Source organism: Loxodonta africana, chromosome 2, assembly GCF_030014295.1.
Source record: "Loxodonta africana isolate mLoxAfr1 chromosome 2, mLoxAfr1.hap2, whole genome shotgun sequence".
Lineage (NCBI taxonomy): Eukaryota > Metazoa > Chordata > Mammalia > Proboscidea > Elephantidae > Loxodonta > Loxodonta africana.
Window position 1 is genome coordinate 75,096,301 of NC_087343.1, and position 24,708 is coordinate 75,121,008.

Here is a 24,708-nt window from a genome sequence, read left to right on the forward strand (position 1 = left end):
TTTCAGAAAAACATATTATTATATTTTTTTATTCTTTATTATTGTACTTTACATAAAGGTTTACTGAACAAACTAGCTTTTCATTAAATAGTTAGTACACATATTGTTTTGTGACATTGATTACCAATCCCAAGACATGTCAACACTCTCCCTTCTCCACCTTGGGTTCCCTGTTACCAGCTTTCCTGTCCCCTCCTGCCTTCTAGTCCTTGCCCCTGGGCCGGTGTGCCCCTTTAGTCTCATTTTGTTTTATGGGCCTATATAATCTTTGGCTGAAGGGTGAACCTCAGGAGTGACTTCATTACTGATCCAAAAGGGTGTCCAGGGGCCATACTCTCAAAGTTTCTCCAGTCTCTGTCAGGCCAGTATGTCTAGTCTTCCTTTTTGAGTTAGAATTTTGTTGTACATTTTTCTCCAGCTCTGTCCAGGACCATCTACTGTGATCCCTGTCAGAGCAGTCAGTGGTGATAGCTGGGCACCATCTAGCTGGACTCAGTCTGGTGGAGGCTGTGGTAGTTGCAGTCCATTAGTCCTTTGGACTAATCTGTCACTTGTCGCTTTGGTTTTCTTCATTCTCCCTTGCTCCTGACAGGGTGGGACCAGTGGAGTATCTTAAATGGCCTATGTTATTACATTTTTAATGGCTTTTCCCTCAAGTAATTGGAATTTTTTCACCCACCAAGTTATATTACACTTATCCCAGTATTCTTTTGAACTGGATAGTTTTCTACAGCTTTTTTTTAGTGGGAGAATGGAGGTCTAGAGTTCACATAGCTTTTCAGAATTACGTATAAAACCTCATGGCTTCCTAAGTAAGCCCTTTTCCATAGGGCAGGCCGCTGACCTACAATATATAATTTGTTTTTGGTGCAGTGAGAACCAGTCTCTGTTCAGGCAAGACCTGGAAGGTAATGAAATTTTGCCAAAGTTTTTCTAGACTGTTACCTCTATTTTCTAGCATACCACTTCCACATACCCTATTATTAAAAATTTTGTTTGTGCCTTCTGTGGAGGTGATGACAAGTATTGTTATTGTCAGTTACACATCATTCTTAGCCATTTTGCTGCTTTCTAGCTTTTGATACAAGTCTTATAAACACCATACACCTCCTCATGCTGGCAAGAGGGATCTCTTGGTTCATCCGTATCACAAAGTGGGCCCACCTCACCAGCGACTGGGTGGACTGCAGCCCTGCTCAGTGAAGTTCTTTGGAGTTCACCGTGTCCTGATGCCAGTGAGGGTCACTGTGGTATCTCTCCTGGCACAATGCCTAGAGTTGTGTCCCCAAGGCCAGCCAGATTATACTTCTGAGTGTGGTTAGAATAGTTTACGGTCATTTATGTTAAATCCTTTTAATACTCTCTTAGTATTTTTTATTTTTTTAGTATAGATGAGCTCTGGTGGCTCAGTGGTTAAGAGCTCGGCTGCTAACAAAAAGGTTGGCCATTTGAATCTACCAGTGGTTCCTTGGAAACCCTATGGGGCAGTTCTACTCTGTGCTATAGGGTCACTATGAGTCGGAATCTACTCGATGGCAAAGGGTTAGTTAGTATAGATGCAGTAGATTTTTCTTTCTGCACCTCCAGATAATTTGTCCAGTGAGGCCTGTGTAAGAGCTTTGTTGTAAAGCAACCAAATGCTTTGGGACATGGAGAGTTGTCAGTACTGTTAGCACTGGGGTTTCTGTGTTTTATGAGTAGAAGGAGCAAACACAATGGCAAAGCCCTTCTTGGCACACTATACATTCACTCTGTCCCTGAGCCGAGATGCTGTGGTGCCTTTCCGTTCTGAGAGTGATTGAATCACTCGGAATTAAATGATGAGAAGAGGAGATTCTGTGATAATGTTGACTTCTCTTATCTGAGTTTTATTTAATTTTCGTTTCTACTCTCAGAATTTGTTTCAGCAATATTAAGTTTGGTACTTGTGACTAGAATGGTTTGTCTTCTTTACTGATGAAAACATATGGGAATTTTGATTCTGCATGCCAAGTAACTCTAGCAGTTGATTTTATTAAATTTTAATAACATCTTTGTTGAGATATGACTCACAATTGGGCTAAAGTGTACATTTCTGTGTTGCCAATATCACAATCAATTTTATAATCTTTTTGTCATCTCTAAAAGAAATCTCTCACCTGTTAGCAGTTACTCCCCATTTCCACCTGACCCCTCAGCTCTAGGCAATCAGTAATCTACTTTCTGTCTCTATGGATTTGCCCATTCTGGACATTTTACAGAAATGGAGTCATATAATATGTAGTCTTTTGTGACTCATTCCTTTAACTTAGCATAATGGTTTCAAGGTTCATCCATGTCTAGCTCTTAGTTTTTTCAGCATTCTTGGGGCTGGTACAGAATTCTGCTGTGGTCTGTCTCTCATCTTTGGAATAGATGAACAGTTTACAGAGAGATACATTGAAGAGAAACAACAACAACAAAATACTTCTAAATAGAGTTTGTCCCAGGTCTCCAAATTTACTTCAGTTGTAGTCACTTAAGACAGATGGTTTTTGATGTCTGAATTAGTTATAGATTGCTGTGGAACAAATTACCCCAAACTTAGCAGTTTAAAACAACATACGTTTATTATCTCACAGTTTCTGTAAGTCAGGGATCCGGGCACAGTTTAGCTGGGTCCTCTGCCTAGGGTCTCTCACAAGGCTGCAGTCATCTCAAGGCTTGACTGGGAAGGATTCTCTTCCTAACTCACTCATGTGGTTATTGGCAGGATTCAGTTCCTTTTGGGCTATTGGACTGAGGCCTCAGTTCTTCACGAGCTGTTGGCCAAAGAGGCCGCTCTCTGTTCATTGCCCTGTGGCCTCTCCATAGAGCATCTCACAACATGTCAGCTACTTCATCAAAGCAAGAAAGTGAGGACAAAGGAATGTGTCAGCAAGAGAGAGGGCAAGACAGAAGTCAGTCTTTTTATAACCTAATCACAGAAGTAAGATCACATCACTTGTAATCTATTCCTTAGAAGCCACTAGATTCACCTTACACTCAAGGGGAGGGGCTTACACAATTCTTGGGGGCTGTTAGAAGGCTCCTACCACTGTCGCCTGCTAATAGGTTTTGTACATCTATGATATATTGTCAGGTGTCAGAGATTGCAGATTGCCTTGCTTACAGGGGACGTGCATCTGGAATGTCGTTGGCCTATGAGAAAATTCCCTAAAGTATATATGTCTAGCTAATAATTTGTCAGCTCTTCCTTCATGGGACTTTGCTACTTAATTGGTAGATCTTTTGTTCCCTCCTGATATGGTATGATGGCATTTAATTTCTCTCATTTTTGTATTACTACATTTTGACAAAATAATTCCTCTTTCTTTGTCTCCTCCTCTCCACCGTTTGGTGTGTGAATACACACTGATAGTTGCTCTTCTTTTCTCTTACATCATTGTGACTCTTCACTTTTTTGTGGGGGGGGGCGCGGGTGGGGGGCAGTGGGCCCTGAAATGGTTTGAGCTGAACCTGGTGTTCTATTACCAGGAACAAGAGGTCAGAGTGACGGTGTGTGCTTTTCACAATTTCCTCCCTGCAAAACCTTTTCTAGTTTTTTGGCTTTAAAAAAAGCCCATAAAATATTTAAAACCATGCATACACTACAGAGAGTAGTGTAACACTCATGACCCTACCACCTGGATTTAGTAAGTATTAATATTTCATTTTGTTATTTTTGTGTCAAATTTTTTTTAAAGAGCTTTTTATCCATTTACAATGTTGTATTGATGGACATTTAGGTTATTTGTATTTTTTTGCTATAATAAGCAGTATAATAATGAATATCTCTTTGTGCTCATGGGCAAGAGTTTTTGTAGCTGTAAACAAATTTCTAGGGGTTTGATAAGCAAAACAATAAGAGATAAAATACTTTAGTAACATGCTGACAGATAAATGCTGCGGCTGCTTTTAATAACGTACATGAAAGCTTTAGTTACGGAAAAATGCTTTTTGTGATAGTCTGTTTAGATGAAAAAACGTTAACTCATGCTTCCTCTCATTTTTGGATTAATGCTAGTCTGATATGCTTTTTTTAAAAACAGGTATTTGCATGACTGTAAGGGAAGCTGATGGGACGTTGAAATTAATAGCAAAACTACTTTCATATGATAATTTTTTAAATAATATCCATGACATGCTTCTTTTTCTTTGGTGATATTGTTTATTCGTATCTAGGAATAATCAGCCAAACACCTATTTATTCTTTGTGCCATACTAATCTCTGATGAAGAAATTAAAAAAAAAACTTACCATACAGAAGGAAAGAAAATAATACTGTAAACCTCCATGTACTCAACACCCAACTTCACAATGAACTTTCTTTTGAGAAAGAGTTTTAACTGCAATGATAACATTAATTTTTTTTAGAAACTATTCTATTTAGAAAGTATTATATTTTTAAAAAGTATTAACACAAAATACTAATAACATTCATTTGGAGAATTATTTCAGTATTCCTGTGAGGTAAGTGGCAATTGTTTAAGAGGACTTGTTATTACTTTAGATTTTTAAGTTATCCTTTTAATACAGTTCAGCTGAATCATGGGTGTATTGTGGGTTTCTTCTCCTCATTAGTGGCTCAGGCCAATAGTCTAATCAACCCAGTCTTCTCTCTCACAGTGAGGTTGTCCGTAAACTTTGTAGCTGTGACATAAGCCCTTCAAAATGCTTTGATACGAGAAGTTAGGAAACTGTTCCAAATGTTTAGAGGACTCCATTTTTAAGATGAAGTCCAGGGATCAACTAGTAATTTTCTCTGGTTACTGCAACATTTGTGGGACTACAGATAGAAAAGTTATACAGTTCACTGTTTGAGCTCTACCTCATTGTTTGTTGTGTGCTTGGATTCCAGATAGCAGTGGTCATGGGCTCCTGTACGGCAGGAGGGGCTTACCTGCCATCAATGGCTGATGAAAACATCATTGTACGCAAGCAGGGCACCATTTTCTTGGCAGGACCTCCCTTGGTAAGAACATATTCTTGACTAATGTGCTTTGGAACATTCTGTGCTGATCTGTTTGACAGAAAATCTTTCAGTGTGGTAGAATTAAGTTTCCTGGTTTTCAGAACAGTTATTGGTAGATCCACATGCTGAGCCTTAAATTTTGATCATCTACCATCATAATTACATCCATGGAAGCAGCAGTCAAAAAACTACACAACCTATTGTACTGGAAAAATCTGCTATAAAAGACCTCCTTAAGGTTTAAAAAAAAGCGAAGATGTCACTTTGATCATTATGGTGCGCCTTACCCAAGCCAGAGGGGCCCTGGTAGTACAGTGTTTTAAGCGTTGGTTGCTAACTGAAAGGTTAGTTGTTTGAACCCACGAGCAGCTCTGCAGGAGAAAGATGTGGCAGGCTGCAGGAGAGAGATACGGCAGTCTGCTTGTATAAAGGTTACAGCCTTGGAAACCCTATGGGGCAGCTCTCCTCTGCCTCTAGGGTTGCTAGGAGTTGGAATCAACTCGATGGCAAAGAGTTTAGTTTTTTGGTTTACCCAGGCGTGATTTTTTCAGTGGCCTTATATACATGTGGAAGCAGAACAATGAAAAAGGAAGACAGAAGAATTGATGCATTTAAACTATGGCGTTGGTGAAGTATATTGACTATATCACGGACTGCCAGAAAAATGATCACATCAGTCTTAGAAGAAATACAACCAGAATGCAAATTAGAAGCAAGGGTGGCAAGACGTTGGCCTGGTTACTTTGGACATGTCATTAGTGATTAGGAAAGATCACTTTCTAGAAAAAGACATTGTGGTTGGTAAGACAGAGGGTCAGATAAAATGAGGGAAACTGTCAGTGAGATAAATAGAGACAGTAGCTACAACAGTGGACTCAAACATACCAATGATCAGGAAGATGTGTAGGACTGAACAACAATCCATTCTGATATATGTAAGATAGCCATGAGTCAGAGCCAATTCAGTGGTACTTAACAACAGCAACAACTGCAGCCTTCATAATTACAGTGGGAGGCTGTTAAATAAGGAAGGGGAAATTTTAAAGGAAGAGGGAAGTTCATTAGTAAATTGGGTTTTCTATCAATCATGGGTCCAAATTTTCTGTCATACCTGAATAAGTTCATATGCTGATATCCAATCTCTAACTTGCCTCACTGGGCATAGGACACATGAAGAAGAATTTTATTAAAGGTCCTAGAAATACACAATACACAAATACGTTTAGATTCTGACGAGCATAGCTAAGTACATTCAAAGTATTGTGCTATTAAAAAAAATTTTTATAATAGCCTTCACTTCTTTTCATTTATTTAATATTTTTAGATTTGACATGTTTAATGGTACATTTTGTTTTAAGGTGTTGTAATTACTTGTATCTTTATCCAAACTTCTCTTTATCATTTTGAAGCCCATGATTAAGCATGGCAGAGTAATGAAAGCATTACCGCAATTCACTGGAAGGGAGTTGGCAGGTGGGGAGGTGAGGAGGAGACTAGGGAGACATAACGCAGTCATCAGGGCCGGCTTCATGGGAAGGTGACCAGCGAAGTTGCATAGGGCTTCACTCCCAAGGGCCCTATGCATGGCGTTGCAGGCTCTGTGGTTACCATTTAAAATTCTTCATAATTTTCTCTTTGAATTTGTGTTTTGTAAGTGAAGTCTGATGGGACAGTGGAGAATGTGCAGTGGGGACTGGAGCCTTGACTCTTGCCTGATCTGGCCTCCTACCACCTCCCTAGAGTGGGCTGTTGGCCCCCTGCTCTGCCTCTACCCACTCCCCTGGACCCCACCCAACTGCTGCTGCACTCTGTCCCCAGTGGGGCCTGTGCGTGGGTGCAGGGAGGGTTGGGGTGGGGTATGCTTCCTATGGTGTAGGCGTAGTGTGGAGCGCAGTGCCTGCCTGGCAGTGTCATGGTGTGTTCTCCAGCAGGCGACTTGGTTGCAGAGAGGGTGACGAGCTTCTTGTCTGCTCCCAATCCAGGTACCAAGAGCATCCTGGTGTGGAGGTTGCAATCCCTTGGGGGTCATATGTCCCCCGTGGGCTGGAGCGGTGGGCCCATTGGAAGCAGAGATGCCTGGGAAGGGGAGTATTCCATACTTGAGGGAGCACACATTAAATACCAAATAAAAAGCACCATGGCAGGTCAAGGGAATTGTAGAATAAAGGAAAAAGCCTTATATTTTAGTACCTTAAATGCTTAAATGGCACTTTTTTCCTGCTTTTTAAGTAAGGGGCCCCACATTTTCATTTTTCATTTAGGTCTGCTAATTATGTAGCTGGCCCTTCCAGTGCCTTGTAAAGGTTGCTAACATTGGAAATTTAGAGTAACCTCTCATAGTTATTCTTGGTAACTTGTTCTTATTTTATATATATTTTTAAAACTTAATGGATAAAGCATTCATAAGACTCAAAGAGTCAGAGTTCTTGTTGCCAGCCTGTTCCCTGTCCCCTACTTTTCAACATTTATTGTATCTTTTCCAGAGTTTTTTTTATGCATATAAAAGCATACTGTTATATCCCCATCTCCCTCCATTTCACATGAAAGTTAACATAATACAGTAGCCCCCCCCATCTGTGGTTTCAGTTACCCGAGGTCAACTGTGGTTTGAAAATGTTAAATGAGTACGTAGCATGATGAAATCTCATGCCATCCTGCTCCATCATTAACATAACTTTTATTACGGTATATTGTTATACTTGTTCTATTTTATTATTAGCTATTGTTAATCTCTTACTGTGCCTAATTTATAAATTAAGCTGCCTTATGTGTATGTATAGGACAAATCGTAGTATGTATGTAGGGATCAGTACTACCCATGGTTTCAGGCATCCACAGGAGGTCTTGGAATATATCCTTGCAGATAAGGGGGGACTACTGTATGTGTAAGCACCTTATTATTTTCACTTAATAGCTTATCAACTTGTTACTGACCTTGAATTGAACAATAATACAGATGAGGTAGAAGAAAAAATAAGTAGATACTTACTGCTTCCACTAAAACCATTCAATGAGGAAAGAATAGTCCTTTCAACAAATGGTGCTAGAACAATTGGATAGCCACATGCAGAAGAATTTGGACCCTCTCTTCACATTATATCCCAAAATTAACTGAAAGTGGATCACAGACCTAAATGTAAGAGCTATATTTATAAAACTTAGAAAACAAAGGAATGAATCTTTTTAACTGTGGAATAGGCAAAGCCTCTTACATATGATACCAAAAACACAAGCGACAAAAGTAAAAAATAAATGGGATGTTATCAAATTAAAAATTTGTGCTTCAAAGAAGGGCACCATCAAGAAAGTGAAAAGACGACCCACAGAATGAGAAAAATATTTGAACATCATATATCTGATAAGGGACTTGTATCTAGAATATGTAAGAAATTCGTACAACTCAATAATTAAAAGACAAATAGTCTAGTCAAAAAATAAGCAAAGCATTGGAATACACAAATATACAAGTGGTCATTAAGCACATGAAAATGTGCTCAGTGTAATTAACTATTTGTTAATGTTGTCAGTTGCCACTGAGAATGAAACGTTGCCCAGTTGATTAAATGGTGCTGTCTTCATGATTGTTGGCACGTTTGAATCCATTGTTGCAGCTATTGTGTAGTACCTTCCAACCTAGGAGACTCATTTTCCCACACTGTATTGGACAGTATTCTGTTGTGATCCATAGGGTTTTCACTGGCTAGTTTTTGGAAGTAGATTGCCAGGCTTTTTTTTCCTAGTCTGAAAGCTTACTGCATCATAGCAACATACAAGCCACCACAGTACATCAAACTGAGAGACAGATGGTGGCATGAACCACTAGGGAAATGCAAATCAAAACCACAATGAGGTACCATTTCACACCCACTAGGATGGCTATAGTCAGACAGACAGACAATAATAAGTGTTGTGAGGATGTGGAGAAATCGGAACCCTCACACACTGCTGGTGGGAATGTAAAATGTCCTTTGGACAGCCTGGTAGTTCTTGAAACAGAGTTACCACATTGACCTGCCAATTCCTAGGTATATACCCAAGAGAAATAAAAACATGTGTCTTCACAAAAACTTGTACACAGATGTTCATAATAGCCAAAAAGTGAAAACCACACAAATGACCATAAGCTAATGAATAGATAAACAAAATGTGGTATATCCATACAACGGAACATCTTTCACCCATAAAAAGGAATGAAGTACCAATTCCTGCTACAACATGGATGAACCTTGAAAAAATTATGCTGAGTGAAAGAAGCCATTCATATAAGGCCACATGTTGTATGATTCCATTCATGTGAAATGTCTGGAATAGGTAAATCCATATAGAGACAGGAAGTTGTTGCCAAGGGCTAGGGGAGAAAGGGGAATGGAGAGTGGGTACAGTATTTCTTTCTGGGATGATGAAAATGTTCTGGAGTTAGGTTGTAGTAATGGTGGCACAAACTTGTGAATGTACTAAAAGCCACTGAATTGTGCACTTTAAATTGATGAATTTTATGGTATGTGAATTATATCTCAAAAGAAAGTATTGCTTCAAGTGTGCCAAAGATTATCTTTGGCTTTGAAATACTAATAAAAGCTTATTAAAAAGAGTATGTTAAAAAGAGCTTATGCTTTGAAATAAAATAAGTGTATTTTTAAAATGATTGAGTTAATTTTAATGATTTTATTGAAGATTGAGTAAACCCGAAGAGCTGCTATTTCAAAAGTCCTAAAAGTCTCAAGGGAGTATTGAAAAAGCCTGTACTGTTTATTGGAAACCCTGATGGCATAGTGGTTAATAGCTACAGCTGCCAACCAAAAGGTCGGCAGTTCACATCTACTAGGGGTTTCTTGGAAGCCCTGTGGGGGCAGTTCTACTCTGTCCTTTTGGGTCACTATGAGTCAGAATTGACTCAGTGGCAATTGGTTTGGTATACTGTTTATTATTCTTTGATTTTTCTCCAGCTTTATATGATACTATCATTGGCTAATCAAAAGAAAACTCACTCAAAACATACTTTTATATTGCACAGGGTACAAACTTTCATGAGTAGTTCTTATTTTTCATTAGAAAACAAAAATATGACTAAAAATTGCAAGCATCTTATTGAGAATACAGGCAGGATCATAACCCTGGAATAACGCTAGGTGTTTTGTAGAGAAGCCTTTTTTTTTAAGGAGAAATAGTTATTATGTCTGTTCAGTGGATTCAGTTTTATACGTTTAAAAGAAACAGCTTAGCTAGAGAAGCCTACAGTTTTGTTAGAGGAGGAACTTCATTCAGTAGTCTGCCTCTGGAAGACCATCTTTAGCGGGGGAAACAGAAGCAGCAGCATCTCATCTGTTTGAGAGTTCTAAATTCTGATGCTTGTTTTACTGAAAGTTGAGAAAAGGCCTTGTAGATTCCACAAACAGTGTGGGGTTCAGTTGCTATGTAGCATTTAGTAGTTTAAAAAAATGGATAGCAATTTTTTTCCCTTTTTTTTTTGTACTTTAAGTGAAAATTTATAATTCAAGTGAGTTTCTCATACAGAAACTTATACACGCATTGTTATGTGACCCTAGTTGCTCTCCCTACAATGTGACAGCACACTCCTTCTCTCTACCCTGTATTTCCCGTGTCCATTCAACTAGCTCCTGTCCTCCTCTGCCTTCTCATCTTGCCTCCAGACAGAAGCTGCCCGCATAGTCTCATGTGTCTACTTGAGCTAAGAAGTACATGCCTCACCAGTATCATTTTATGTCTTATAGTCCAGTCTAATCTTTGTCTGAAGAGTTGGCTTCAGGAATGGTTTTAGTTTTGGGATAACAGAGTCTGGGGGCCATGACCTCTGGGGTCCTTTCAATCTCAGTCAGATCATTGAAGCCTGGTCTTTTTACTAAAATTTGAGGTCAGCATCCCACTTTTCTCCTGCTCCATCAGAGATTCTCTGTTGTGTTCCCTGTCAGGGCAGTCATTGGTGGCAGCCAGGCACTGTCTAGTTCTTCCAGTCTCAGGCTGATGGAGTCTCTGGTTTATGTGGCCCTTTCTGTCTCTAGGGCTCTTATTTTCCTTGTGTCTTTGGTATTCTTCATGCTCCTTCGCTCCAGGTGGGTTGAGTCCAATTGATGCATCTTAGATAGCTGCTTGCTTGCCTTTAAGACCCTGGATGCCACTCACCAAAGTGGGATGCAGAAAGTTTTCTTAATATACTTTGTTATGCTAATTGACCTAGGTGTCCCCTGAAACCGTGGCCCCCAGACCCCGTCCCTGCCAATCTGTCCCTCGAAGTATTTGGTTGTATTCAGGAAACTTCTTAGCTTTTGAATTAGTCCAGTTGTGCTGACTTTCCCTGTATTATGTGTCCTTTTGCGACTGACAAATTTCACTCAGCATAATGCCTTCCAGATTCCTCCATGTTATGAGATGTTTCGCGGACTCGTCATTGTTCTTTATTGTTGCATAGTATTCCATCGCGTGAATATACCATAATTTTTTTATCCATTCGTCTGTTGATGGGCATCTTGGTTGTTTCCATTTTTTTTACTATTGTAAACAGTGCAGCAATGAACATGAGTGTGCATATACCTATTTGTGTGAAGGCTTTTATTTAAGATATATTCCAAGGAGTGGAATTGCTGGATCGTATGGTAGTTCTGTTTCTAGCTTTCTAAGGAAGGGCCAAATCGATTTCCAGAGTGGTGGTACCATTTTACATTCCCACTAGCAGTGTGTAAGTCTTCCAGTCTCTCCACAACCTCTCCAACATATTATTATTTTGCATTTTTTAGATTAATGCCAGCCTTGCTGGGATGAGATAGTACCTCATGGTAGCTTTGATTTGCATTTCTCTAATGGCTGATGATCATGAGCATTTCCTCATGTATCTGTTAGCTACCTGAATGCCTTCTTTGGTGAAGTACATAAGTTTTTGAAGGAGCTTTTTGTTATCCAGCCCTTTGTATTTTCTGCACTTGTTATTTAGTAGAATGAGCTGTTTTAATTTTCTCTTTGACTTTTATCGTCTTTGTACCTCTCATCATTATCAAACATGTAGTGGGTGTTCAGTACATAATTGATGACAAATCCTTGTTTTTTTTTTTTTAGTTTATATCAGTCAGATACCTGAACATAAATACAGCGTAAAAACCCAAAACCAAACCCATTGCCATCGAGTCGATTCCAACTCATAGCGACCCTATAGCACAGAGTAGAACTGCCCCATAGAGTTTCCAAGGAGTGCCTGGTGGATTTGAACTACTGACCTTTTGGTTAGCAGCCATAGCACTTAACTAGTACACCACCAGGGTTTCCAAACACAGCATATCTGTTGTTTATTCCTTTTTACAAACTTAAATATCCAGATACTTATAATTAGTTATTTTCGGGACTGAATTCTGTTTTACACGAAATTTTTTGGAAAGAAGAGAACCAAGAATTTAGTTCTGTGGGTAGAATAATTGGAGGTGAAAATTTTAATTATCTCTCCTTGTGGCATAATGTTTTATTTATAACAAAACTTTTGATGTAGGATCATAAGTTATTTCTATGATGTATTTTAGATTAATGTTCATTATTCTAATAAAAACATTTCCTGTTTGAAGAAAAGGAAACAAATTAATCATCCCAAAGAAGTAGGAATCAATAAGTAATTCCTAAGATATCAATTTGGCATTTATCACTAAATAATTTTTCTTTCTTCTTCCTGTTAGAATTTCTCAGGCTATACTTAAGTCATTCTTAATTTTATAACTTGAAGTTTCCTTCTTTTTAATTATATCTGCTGAATCTTAGATGTAGATAATCAAGGAGATTTTTTTCCACCTTAAAGAGAGATGCACTGTTTGTTTGGTGGTAACTGGAAATTTTTAGTTGATGAGTTATGAAAAGAAAGCGTTCATTCAATACCTGTTTATTCAAATGTGAATATTCAAAGGTGGATAGGTCACAATTCCTGCCTTCAAAGAGCTCACAGTATAGAGGAAAAGACAGAGACACATGGCAGATTACTGTACTACAGCCTGGTAAGTGCCAGGTTGGAGGTGTAAGTGGAATAATCCTGGACCACAGATGAGCAAACATTGCTTTGTTAATACTGTGGGTATCATTGACAGGAAGGCCAGATTAGGCTAGGAAAAGCCACATAGAGCTGAGGCTTCAACAAGTGGGAATTCACCAGGAAGGTGAGAGGGAGGAGGGATCAGGCAGTGGAGACAGCATATGTAGAGACACAAGGGTTTTAACATGTGTGTTGAGGTAGCATAATGCAGGGGAAGGAGGTGGGCTTCCAGGTCAGAAACGTCTAGGTTCAAAGCAGGCTCCTTCACTTGCTCAGGAAACCCTGGTGGCGTAGTGGTTAAGAATTCGGCTGCTAACCAAAAAAGTTGGCAGTTTGAATCCACCAGGCATTCCTTGGAAACTCTATGGAGCAGTTCTGCTCTGTCCTACAGGGTCGTTATGAGTTGGAATCGACTTGATGGCACCGGGTTTGGTTTTGGTTTTTTCACTTGCTCAGGGCCTGTGGGCAAGTTCCTTATTGGCTCTGGGTTCAGTTTCTCCATCCGTAGACCAGAGATGAAAGTATCTAGGCTTGCTGAATGGATGGAATGAGAAAACACAACTATCTTTCACTCTGTGAAAGAGAGGGTGGTAGGTATAGTCAGGAGATGTGCATGTTAGGAAAGCATTTTTATTATCTCTGATGGGCAGATGTCACCACTGATTTTTATCCATCTTGTAGGTTAAAGCAGCAACTGGAGAAGAGGTGTCAGCTGAGGACCTTGGAGGTGCTGATCTTCATTGCAGGTGAAAGAGAAACGGCCGTTTCTTTCCAGAATTGTGGTAGATATTGTTTGTTTGTTTAAAAGAATTTTTAAATTATTTTTTCAAGTGCTAATCTTGCCAGATCAAACCATGTTCTTTTTCATTCTCCATCTGCTGTTTTCAGGTTAAATTCTTTAAGCTGTAGGGTTGTACTTCCAATATGGTCGGCTGTCCTGTTACATCCCAGAAGCACTGGAGAGACAGTTTCTTATTTATTTAACAAGCATTTATGTACCAGGTGCTGTTCTGTGTGCTGGGGATAAGGCAGTGAACAAGACAGATGTTGTCTTTGCTCTCAAGGAGCTATAATAATTAATAACAACAAAAGAATTAAATATATGTGTAGTGAGGGCTACAAAGGAGAAGTATAGGGAGAGCATATAAAAGGTGGATGTAACCCAGTGGTACACTGGTATATGTTTAGTAACTGGCTTTCTGGGTGGGGGAAACCCCGATTTGTGGTGTTTGCCAATTTCTGTGGTATAAATCATCCCACCATGGCTGCTTTCATGTTACCAACGTGACATCACAAATGTGAAATCAAAGAGAGATATGTGCCGTCAGCTCTTGTGGGCGAGGTGCAAGCTGGCCAGCATGCTGCTGATCTAACCTTTTCGGGTTAGGGTTCAGGGTAAGAATATGATTTACCTCCTAGGATTTAGTGAGGATTAAATGAAATTATATATAAATTGCTTGAAACAGTACTTGCTTTAAGTAAGTACCTACAAATCAACCTGCCATTATTATTATTGTTGTTTATTATTTTTGGTCTTCAAAGGGTTTGGATTCTTTTATTAAGAGCAATGGGAAACCATTGAAGGGTTTAAGCAAAGATGTGCTTTTATCAGATACTTCATTAGAAAAATCCCTCTGGCTGCCAAGTGGAGACTACATGGAGGATTGGCAGGACTCTAAGTAGGGGCCCGTTGTGTGATTGGATCAGTATCAGGTGACAAATGGTGGATGTGTAGATGGGTATGGTTGATAATAAAGGTAGAGTGAAGCGAACAGATTGGAGATTCATTTTAGAGGTGGAATTGAGACACTTGTACATGGATTTCGTATAAGGAATACAGGAAAAAGAGGTGACAGATGATGACGTGAAATGGTTTTATTTTCTGAGATTGGGAGGACTGGAGGAAGAGCAGATTTGGGGATGGAGTAAGGGGCCAGGCATTCCTTTTGGACCTGATAAGGTAGAGATGCTGTAAGAAACCCAGGTAGAGACACTGAGTGGGTAGTTGAGTAAAAGAGTCTGGAGCTCTGGGGAGAGATGTGGGCTAGAGATTTTATTTGGAAGTCATCAGCATAAAGGTGGACTTCAAAACCATGGGACTAGGCAAGCTCACTTTGGGGTGAATGTAGGTGGAGGAGAGGGCCCAGGACCATGTCCTGAGGAACTCAAACTTAGATGGCATGTAGATCTAATCATTGAACTCAGTGGCCTAGCAGGTACGGTAAACCTTCCTTTGCTCTGCAAAACTGCAAAGCCAGGGAGGCAGGTGGCAACGGGAGGAGTTCAGTAGGTGGGAGAAGGAAGATAGGTTGCAGCATTTCTACATTCCTATCAGAAAACACTGCCCTGCTTTTGATTAGTTGGTTAAGGGACATTTGCCTCAGTTTTTCATTCATTCCTTTCTCATTGAGCACTTATTAGGGGTAGATTGATTATACTAAGTGTTAGGAGCAATATAGAAGAATTTCAAGCTTAAACCCTACCTGCCCTCAATGATTTATAGTTTAATTAGGCTAATAAGAGGTGTATAAATGAATGAACCAAAAAAAAAAAAAAAAATCACAAAATTAATTGGCTAGTATGTATCCAATTTTACATCTAAAGTCTGAAGAAAGAATGAAGTAGAATTGAGGTAGTCAGAGAAAAGGTTGGAGACAGGGATTGAGTTTTCTGGCAGAGTTTGAACAAAATACTTACTTGCTCAGGTGAATGGAACTGTATGAGCATAGTTGCAGTGTTACTATCTGTGTGCTGGGACCCCAAGACTACTCTCAGGCTCTGTGATTCTCTAGAGGGACTCGGAAAATCTGTTATACTCATGGTTATGGTTTATTACAGTGAAAGATTACAGAAAAAATCAGCAGAGGGAAAAGGCGTGTGGGCAAAGTCTAGGAGAAACCAGGTACTGCAAGCTTCCAGGAGCCTTTTCCTAGTGGAGTCATGGAAAAGAAACCAAACCAAACCCATTGCCCTCGAGTTGATTCCGACTCATAGCAACCTTATAGGTCAGAGTGGAACTGCCCCATAGAGTTTCCAAGGAGTGCCTGGCGAATTTGAACTGCCAGTCTTTTGGTTAGCAGCCATAGCAGTTAACCACTATGCCACCAGGGTTTCCAGTGGAGTCACACAGATGCACTGAATTTTCCCAGCAACAATATGTGACAGCATGTGTGATGTGTTGCCAACCAGGGAAGCTCACCTGAGCTTTGGTGTCCAGGGTTTTTCTTGGGGGTCAGTCACGTAGGCATGCAGTGCCTGCGTAACTGACCTTACCTACTCAGATTTAAGCACCTCAGAGCAAAAACAGGTGCTCACTATAAATCTCATTCTTAGCATAAATTATCTGACCAAACTGCTACTGCCTGGCCCAAGGCCTCAGGCATACAAAAACACTCTTATCAGGCAGAATATTCCAAGGGCTCACCTTCAGAGCTCATCTTCTAAGAGAGGGCCAAGGGCCAGTCCTGAAGAGAGGAAATAGGCCAGTCCTGCTGAGTTAGCCCTTTCCTCACACTATCTGGCCATTTACTCGCCATTTCAGAGAGACAGGGCGTCAATTGGCATGACTGGAGTGGATGTTTCAACCTGGAGAGAATGAGGGCACAGGTAGAGTAGGGTGAGTAGGACTAAGTGGGCTACCATTGTTTGTAGGGGCTTAATCAGAGGAAAGAGATGAAGATACTCTTCGAGGAGCATTATTATTATTATTTTGACTATTTTTAAAAAAGTAATCTGGTGCCTATGAAAGCTGTAGGCAATGTATCAAGTTAGGAGTGTAGGCTCTGGAATTTATCTTCTAGTTGCCTCACTTATTAGCCTTGTGACTTAGACAAACTACCCCACCTCCCTGAGCCTCATTTCCTCATGTAAAATGAAGATATGAATAGTACCTACCTCCTAACACAGTGCCTGGTACACACTAAGCACACTGTTACTATTAGCTATTATTGTTGCTAATAAACTGTTTAAAATCATTAAAAAATGATTAGATGATTTTTTTTTTTAAACAGTGTCATAAAATTTAGTATTCATATTGCTTTGGGTTTTCTTTCTCTTTATAAATACATATTTATACCTCTCTGATTAGTCATCCCTAAGATCTTACATAAACATTTAGAATATAGTGTGTCATCAAAGGTTTCCCGCTTCTGCTGTTGTGATAAATAATAGGCAGTTTTTATAAGGAAGCATTTTATTGTAAAGATGTACCAATTTAGAAGCAATCCCTTTTACTTCTGGTTGCTTACTGAATTTCTACTGTGAAGTGTTTGAAAGATAGATCAGCTGAAAAATGCCAGATTAAATGAAAAATTCAAGGGTCTGTCATTTGCAAGGCATTGGAGGACTATAAAGAGGAGTGAGCTTGGCCTCTACTCTGATTTAGGAGTACCCGCTCTAGAGGTGGAGAGGGACATGAAACCACTGTGAGAACCTGGCTCTAAGAAATGCCTCCCAAGGTTTTGGTGTTTTCCCTAGACAGATGTCAAAATTTAGATTGTGGCAGCAGAATCCTGGCTCATAAAATTAACCAGAAATCTTTTTTTTTTTCTGCCTTACTTTAGTTTTTAAAAAAATTTTTTTAGAATACTTTACTAGGAGCCCCGATGGCACAGTGGTTAAAGTGACTGCCTGCTAACCAAAAGGTCAGTGGTTTGAAACCTGTGGCTCCGTGGGAGAAAGACGTGGCAGTCTGCTTCTGTAGAGATTTACAGCCTTAGAAGCCCTGTGGGATCACTATGAGTTGGAACTGACTTGATGGCAGTGGGTTTTGGTTTACTAGGAAGTCATATGTATCTGCTTCTGAAATAACAAGCCATCTAGTCTAGACAGAACTAATAACTTGAGCAAGCCCATGCTTCATTCACACCAAACTTGAAATTGAACAAGAACCTCCATGACCCTTGCTGCAAAATCATTTTATCAATACCCATGTCCACCTGTGATCTGAGGGGCAGTTGTATTCAAGCCTTTGTGTTTTTACCTATGATGGCTTACTTTTGTGATGTAGCTTTCTAAGGAGAGGGCTCAGCAGACTTAGAAACAAAGGATGTAGTTGGTATCTTTATTAGAAGCTCAGTCACAGATACTTTCTGCTGTTACTGACATCATGAAAGCATGATTGGACTGTATCATATAGAATTTTGTTTGAGGTGCATGGAATGGGTATTTAATGTATGCTGTAGGAAACCCTGGTGGCGTAGTGGTTAAGAACTATGGCTTCTAACCAAAGGGCCGGCAGTTCGAATCTGCCAGGCGCTCCTTGGAAACTCTATGGGGCAGTTCTACTCTGTCCTATAGGGTCGCTATGAGTCGGAATCAACTTGATGGCACTGGGTTTGGTTTTTTTTTTTTTTGGGTAGTCAGCAAGACCCTCTAGTAGAAGACCAAGGTGGAGAAACAGAAGGCATGGATTTTTGTATAGCTGCTAGTGGTCATAAGGCGAAGTTTTTTTTTTTTTTGCAAAACAAGGATAATACTGTTTTACCAGGGACATTATGAGTACAAATAAGAAGACATTTTAAAAAGTATTTTGAAGGTAAAAGTGCCATCATCCTTAGAAGAGGGAAGATTTTTGGGGTTTAAGGTATTTAATCATTTCCCTTTTCCCTGTTCTGATTATTTTAGTGTGCTTTACTCTGTAGAAAGTCTGGAGTGACTGACCACTATGCTTTGGATGAAATTCATGCCCTTCACTTAACTAGGAAGGCCGTGAGGTGTCTAAATTACCAGAAGAAATTGGATGTGAGTAGGATCTGTTCTTATATCTTTTGTTTTTCTTGGAAAGCATTTTGGCTTATGTCACCTTGAGATGATGTCTTTAAACAGGTTAATAAGATTTTTCTGTATTTCTGTAGGTTACCATTGAACCTTCTGAAGACCCTTTATTTCCTGCTGATGAATTATATGGAATAGTTGGTGCTAACCTTAAGAGGACCTTTGATATTCGAGAGGTATGTGAAAATGGGTCTGTGAACTATACACCATGCTGTCCGTCTCTTTGTGAATCCACGTTTCGGAGCTAAAGTCTGTTAAGATATGTTCATGCCTAGGGACTGATGGTGATCTCAAGGAGTGACAGGTAAGGGGAAGATATCTTTCCATAGTGTAGGTATCTTTGGTACACTGTAAATACACCATAAAAACAAGCAAGCAAACAAACCCTTTGCTGTCAAGTCGATTCTGACTCATAGTGACCCTATAGGACGTAGTAGAACTGCCCCATAAGGTTTCCAAGGAGCTGCTGGTGGATTTGAACTGCTGACCTGTTGGTTAGCAATCGAACACTTAACCACTGTGCCACCAGGGCTCAGAGAGGGGAAAAAAACCCTCTTATTTATTGTACCATTTTCATCTCACAATGACAAAGCTCTGTTTGTTCATAAACAGGCCTCCATTTTCATGTGGGCATTAGGAATGATGTAGGGCACCTTCGCAATTTCAGCTCTTTCTTTTCAGTGTTTTTATTTTGAGAACTGGGTGAAATGTCAGTACATTGTTGCAAAAGAAAAACAGACCCTTTTAGATCAATATGACGTTAGCAAAGATGAGACTTTTGATTACAGGAGAAGATGTTGCTATGGTTACAGATCAGATTCCTAGTGCTTAGTGTTTGCATGTAGCATGTAGTCTTTTATTTTGATCGGTATCCATAGCTGGAAAAAGGATTTTTAAATTGGGAAATTATCTTAATATCATGTTCTGTGCTAAAAGTCTTAATATTTTATGTTAGTTTTCCCCTTGACTATTAAACTATTATGTACTATTTGTGAAAAATTTACAAAATGCAGAAAAACATAAAAGGAAATTCTGTCATAGAAAGCAACTAATATTTTGGTGTTTTGCCTTAATGTATGAATGTGTGTGTATACACACACGTACATACACACAATACACATTTCTAGATGTTGATACAGCATAGACATGTATTTTCTTTTTCAATTTTACCCAATATTAAAATATTTCTCCATGTCTTTCAAAGTTCTTCATGAAACTTTTTCCATGGCTAGATCCCTAGTTCTTAGAACTATACCATACCTGGCACATGGTAGGCATTCAGTACTTGTTGAATGAATTGATGACTATAATATTGTATTATATGGTTATATATAATTATTTAGGTAATACTGTATTATTTCTAGAGAGTATTAAATCTTGGATTTTATGGAGCTTCAACTGATACTTCATATTAGCAAAGGACTTGGTTAATTGTAAGTTTTAGGATTGGGGTTCTAATTTGACGTTTCAGTTAATTACAGGCTCAGAAAATATGGTACTTAAAATCTGATGTACTTGAAAAAGGAATTGTTCCAGGTAGTCAAGTTTTCTAGATGGCCAAGGATTCATTCTTTTCAGGATATATACCTTTTTTCATTTATTCGGCAGTATTTATAGAGTACTTGTTCTATGCTAGACATTGTTTCAGGCACCAGGGATACACAAAAGCAGATCCAAATCCATGCATTCATGGTATTTCCATTTCATCTTAATGGAAATCTTTTTAAAAAGATAGACTCCTTCCAGGCTTCTTAAAATACCCTCAACTTCTATCTTTCATTGATTCATGCTCATGAATATGATTGTAACTTACTATATTTTCTATAATAGGAAGTAAGCCATGTGTGCAGGTCTTAAAGAGTCTATGGAGCTATGGGATAGCACTGGAATATGAGTTAGAAAACCCAGATTCCAGTCCTTGTTCCCCCAGTCAGTGATAGGGGAATTTAACGTCTCTTGAGTATTTGTTTCTGTTTCTAGAAATTGAAATAGTACCTGATGCCCTGTCTGTTCCTGAAACTTGGATTTTTGTGAAGATGAGTTGATATACCTTATGTTGCTGGGTGGTGTGAACTATAGGAAGGTCGTGTTATACTAAATGGCCCTAGATTGCTGTCCCATTTGAGTGGCTTTATCTTTGTTGTAGACTTTTTCTGTTTCTTCCTATGCTACTCTTAGTAAATAGTACCCTTTCTCCCTTTTTTAATTTGTTCTATCTGCGCACTATTTTGAAGGTGCACTGATTATTTTGAGACCGTTTACTGTTTTGATGTGTGAAAAGAATGGTAGTTGTTATATGTTGATTATTAAAAGGTACAATTTTGGAGGTATGTAGTACCTAGAACAGAGCAATGTGATTTTCTCATATTATCAGGCCTTTTAGGAAAATAACTAAATAATAATTCAAAGTAAGCTTGTACTTTATGGAAAGAAAGATATTGGGAAACATTCACTCATTTTTGCAGCCTTTGCATCTTATAAAAGGAGGCTTTGATTGATGTGGTAAACAGAAAAAGGGAAGCATGAGGTAGGTGGAAAAATAATGCCTATCATCTAAAATAGTTTGTGAAGAAGTCTGAAATGTGCTTCTTGTTTGGGACTCTTCGAAATAGTCCTGATGTATAATTATGAGCCCTAAGGATAAACTAGTAATTTCTACTCCTTTTAGATTAATAATGTGTACGTGGGATGATCCTTCAAGTACATCAGATTCAGAATCATTAAACCTTTATTGGGGGCCTAAAATAATAATAATAGCAGCAGCTACCTTTTAATGAGCACCAGGCAGTGTGCTTTAGTGAGCACTTTTTAAATACACCTTATAACTTTCAAACAAAAGCAACAACAACAAAAAAAAAAAAAAACAAAGAAAATGGAGACTTAGAGACTTCTAGGTAACCAGCCTGTGATTCTGGTTCCTCGATGGTAGAGCTGGGACTCGAAGATGGTTCTTAATTTCAGTTTTCTTTTATTAGGCTCCTAATTTAGTTCATCACATCTTCACAGCTTTGTCCTGTTTTTCCAGACCTGAAAACAGAGACTTAGAGGGATTAAGTGGTTTACTCAAGGACACACAGACCACATGTGACACTGTTACTTGGCATCCATGTCTTCTGACTCAAAGCTCTGTGTCATGTCCTCTGCTTCATGAATGATTCCCTAAAGCTCTGAGGATCCAGTTGAACAGTCCTTCAAGCTCTCAGGCTGGCAACCAGCCCATGGAGTCTCATTTGCTTCTCTTGTGTGCAACATGGTGCTGTTACTTTTATAGTGAAGTGTAAAATCAGAGCTCAGCATGGCTTCAGGACATGCATGTAAAGTGTAATTCTGGTGAGAAGATTTTCTGTGTAGGGTGAAATTTTGTGAAAGTGACAACTTCACTGTGAACTTGTTTTCCTTATAAATAACTTTAACACAAACATTCTTTTGTTAATGCGATTTCTCAGGGACATTGTTATCTTTCCTCCTAGGTCATTGCTAGAATCGTTGATGGAAGCAAATTCAATGAGTTCAAAGCCTTGTATGGAGACACATTAGTCACAGGTATGATGGAGAAGAATTGAACTTATGAGCATTTCCTGTTACTTTGAAAATAATGATGTCTTGTCTCAAGGCTTTGAAACACTTGGCATGAGCTTTGTTATTTAGAGCAGTACAAATGTGTGAGTCAGTATTCAAAAGGAGCTATTTTTAAAAGATTGTAGCTGAATGGCTTCATGGATCCAGAGAGTTTAAAATGATGACAGCTAGATGCTGTGGTTAGGCCCTTATTTATGACTTTGTGGCATTAACTGTATAAAAATGTTTTATCATAGTAAAGTTAGAAAATATTTGCAGTTCTTTTAGTTTTTCTTGATGACTATAATTATTTTGAAAATTTTAGCACAATCTCCTTTGTTCTTTAGTCTCCAGTTCCCTTGGGAAGTTTTATGTTTAACTTCCTAGACGTGATACAGTGAGTTAGGGCTTCCCACAGCTTCTGTGTAGATCTTATGGTAATTTATGCAAATACTAGATTGAAAACACAGGGAAGTATACCAAATATGAAAAAAAAAAGGATGTTTGTAAAAGTTAATTCATTTGTCAAAACTGTTTAACTCTGTAGACCTTTGAAGGAAAATATTTGATGCAGATGGTAGACCCATAATAGTCTATCTTGGATAAATGGCAAAACAAATTTTATAAATTTTATTTGGTCTTAAAAAGTTTGAAAATCTAGTAGCTAATCTGAAGACAGTATATCAGAGTAGAATAGAAACTATCTGCAAAAATCCAAACTGCAAATATATGTTGAGGCTTAAGGAAAAGTCACAACAGGTTCTCCTGGTCTGATTTATGAGCAAGCGGAGGGCTCACACTGGGAGTGGAATTTATGTTTTTGTATTTAGGCATTTAAGTGATTAAGAGCTTTTTGTTTGATGTATAGTCAGGATTTGTCACCAAATAGTTCAAGATGTAACCCTCAATGTGAAACAGTTTAAAACAAGTTAGAGCAGTTTCTGCCTTCTCTAAAGATGGATGGGCTGTCCTTGTCATCTACTCAAAAGTACTTGTCCCGTACTTGCTAAAAGGCTTGTGGCACCCTTGCCCCCTAGATGACCAGGGATATATCCAGTTTCCCATCTCTTCTTGACTGCCCTAGAATTCAAATAAGTAGTAAGGAGAAGAAGGGAATGAGAGGGTGAGTGGGAAGGAATAAGAGGGTGACGGGTAGGCATGAGAGGGTGAGGGAGGGGTGGGCATGAGAGGGTGAGGGGTGAGCATGAGAGGATGTGGAGTGGACGTGAGAGGGTGAGGGGAAGCATGAGAGGGTAAGGTGGGCATGAGAAGGTAAGGGAGAGGGAGGAGAAGAATAGATTTTTATGAGGATCAAGTGTCTCTGGCAGCTGACAAGGGTTTCCTCCTGCCTCAATACCTACGATAATAGGCCCTGGTAGTTTCCTGGACATTTTGCTCTCCTGTTTGGACCTCAGGTGTGGATCAGGAAGTTGGTGAAGGCCCTCCCTCCATGGGTGTCCATATATAGTGGGACATGTGCCCTACTTAGTAGGTCCTATGCCTGGTGAACCCCAAGCTGGGCTAAGTATGGGTTGAAGGTCTAAATAGTCAACAGGACAGTGCATCTTCAGGGATAGCATCTTACCGGTGAGTGATTGGGCTGGGTTCCCATCTCCTTTTATGAGTGTGACAGGTTAAGAGTGGACTGCTAGACCTTTTTAGGATTTGGCCCCTCTCTGAATTGCTTCTGTAAGTGGCAGTGAGTGCCACTGAGAATGTACAGCACAGACATAGGTTGGGAATTTAGGCCTGAAAGACAAAGAGGAATCTAGGTGGCCATCAAACCAGTGTTGATTTTATCACATAAAATCATGATTAAAAAAGAAAACAAAACAATCAAGACAAGGCTAGAGTAAATAACAGAAACAAACTGTAAAAATTCATTGTTGACTCTCTCATTCATTAATTTTTTTTGTGGTAAAGATATATTTAACAAAATATTTGCCATATCAACATTTTTTACGTGTACAGTTCAGTGACATTAATTGTGTCCATCATGTTGTACAGCCATCTCCACTATCTTATCCATTAACTTTTCCTCAGCAAACTTTTTGAGCTCCTGCTTTGTGGTGGGTACCATGCACTGGGTCTGTCTTTCAGTCAGCCACTGCCTGTCCAGCTGGAGCTTGAAGAGACAGAGAACTTTTGTTCCAGAAACTTTTGTAGCATGCTTTCTTTGACCCATTTCCATAAGTACAGTTTGTTGACTCTTGGGTTCCAAGTATTTGATACCTCTCTATAAGTTCAAAGTCGGCTTTTTTATTCACTTTGCTTGTTGAAAATCACACTCTTGAGAAGATCTATCTCTCTAGTGAAGTTCTTCGTTCTTCAAATTTTCAAAACAATTAGCCTTCCCTGAAATCACCTAAAAATTTCTGCATTA

General features: G+C 39.1%; 1 protein-coding gene across 3 annotated transcripts in view; it reads left to right on the forward strand.

Moving 5' to 3' along the window:
• The window catches only part of MCCC2 (methylcrotonyl-CoA carboxylase subunit 2), an 80,411-nt gene that overhangs the window by 28,578 nt on the left and 27,125 nt on the right, over positions 1 to 24,708 (forward strand). For all 3 annotated transcript variants that reach the window (XM_003408091.4, XM_023545532.2, XM_064272964.1), the window contains 5 exons: positions 4,859 to 4,972; positions 13,674 to 13,738; positions 18,635 to 18,734; positions 18,848 to 18,943; positions 22,238 to 22,310. In XM_003408091.4, the coding sequence (XP_003408139.1) occupies positions 4,859 to 4,972; positions 13,674 to 13,738; positions 18,635 to 18,734; positions 18,848 to 18,943; positions 22,238 to 22,310 (448 nt within the window). The remainder of the gene's footprint in view (positions 1 to 4,858; positions 4,973 to 13,673; positions 13,739 to 18,634; positions 18,735 to 18,847; positions 18,944 to 22,237; positions 22,311 to 24,708) is intronic.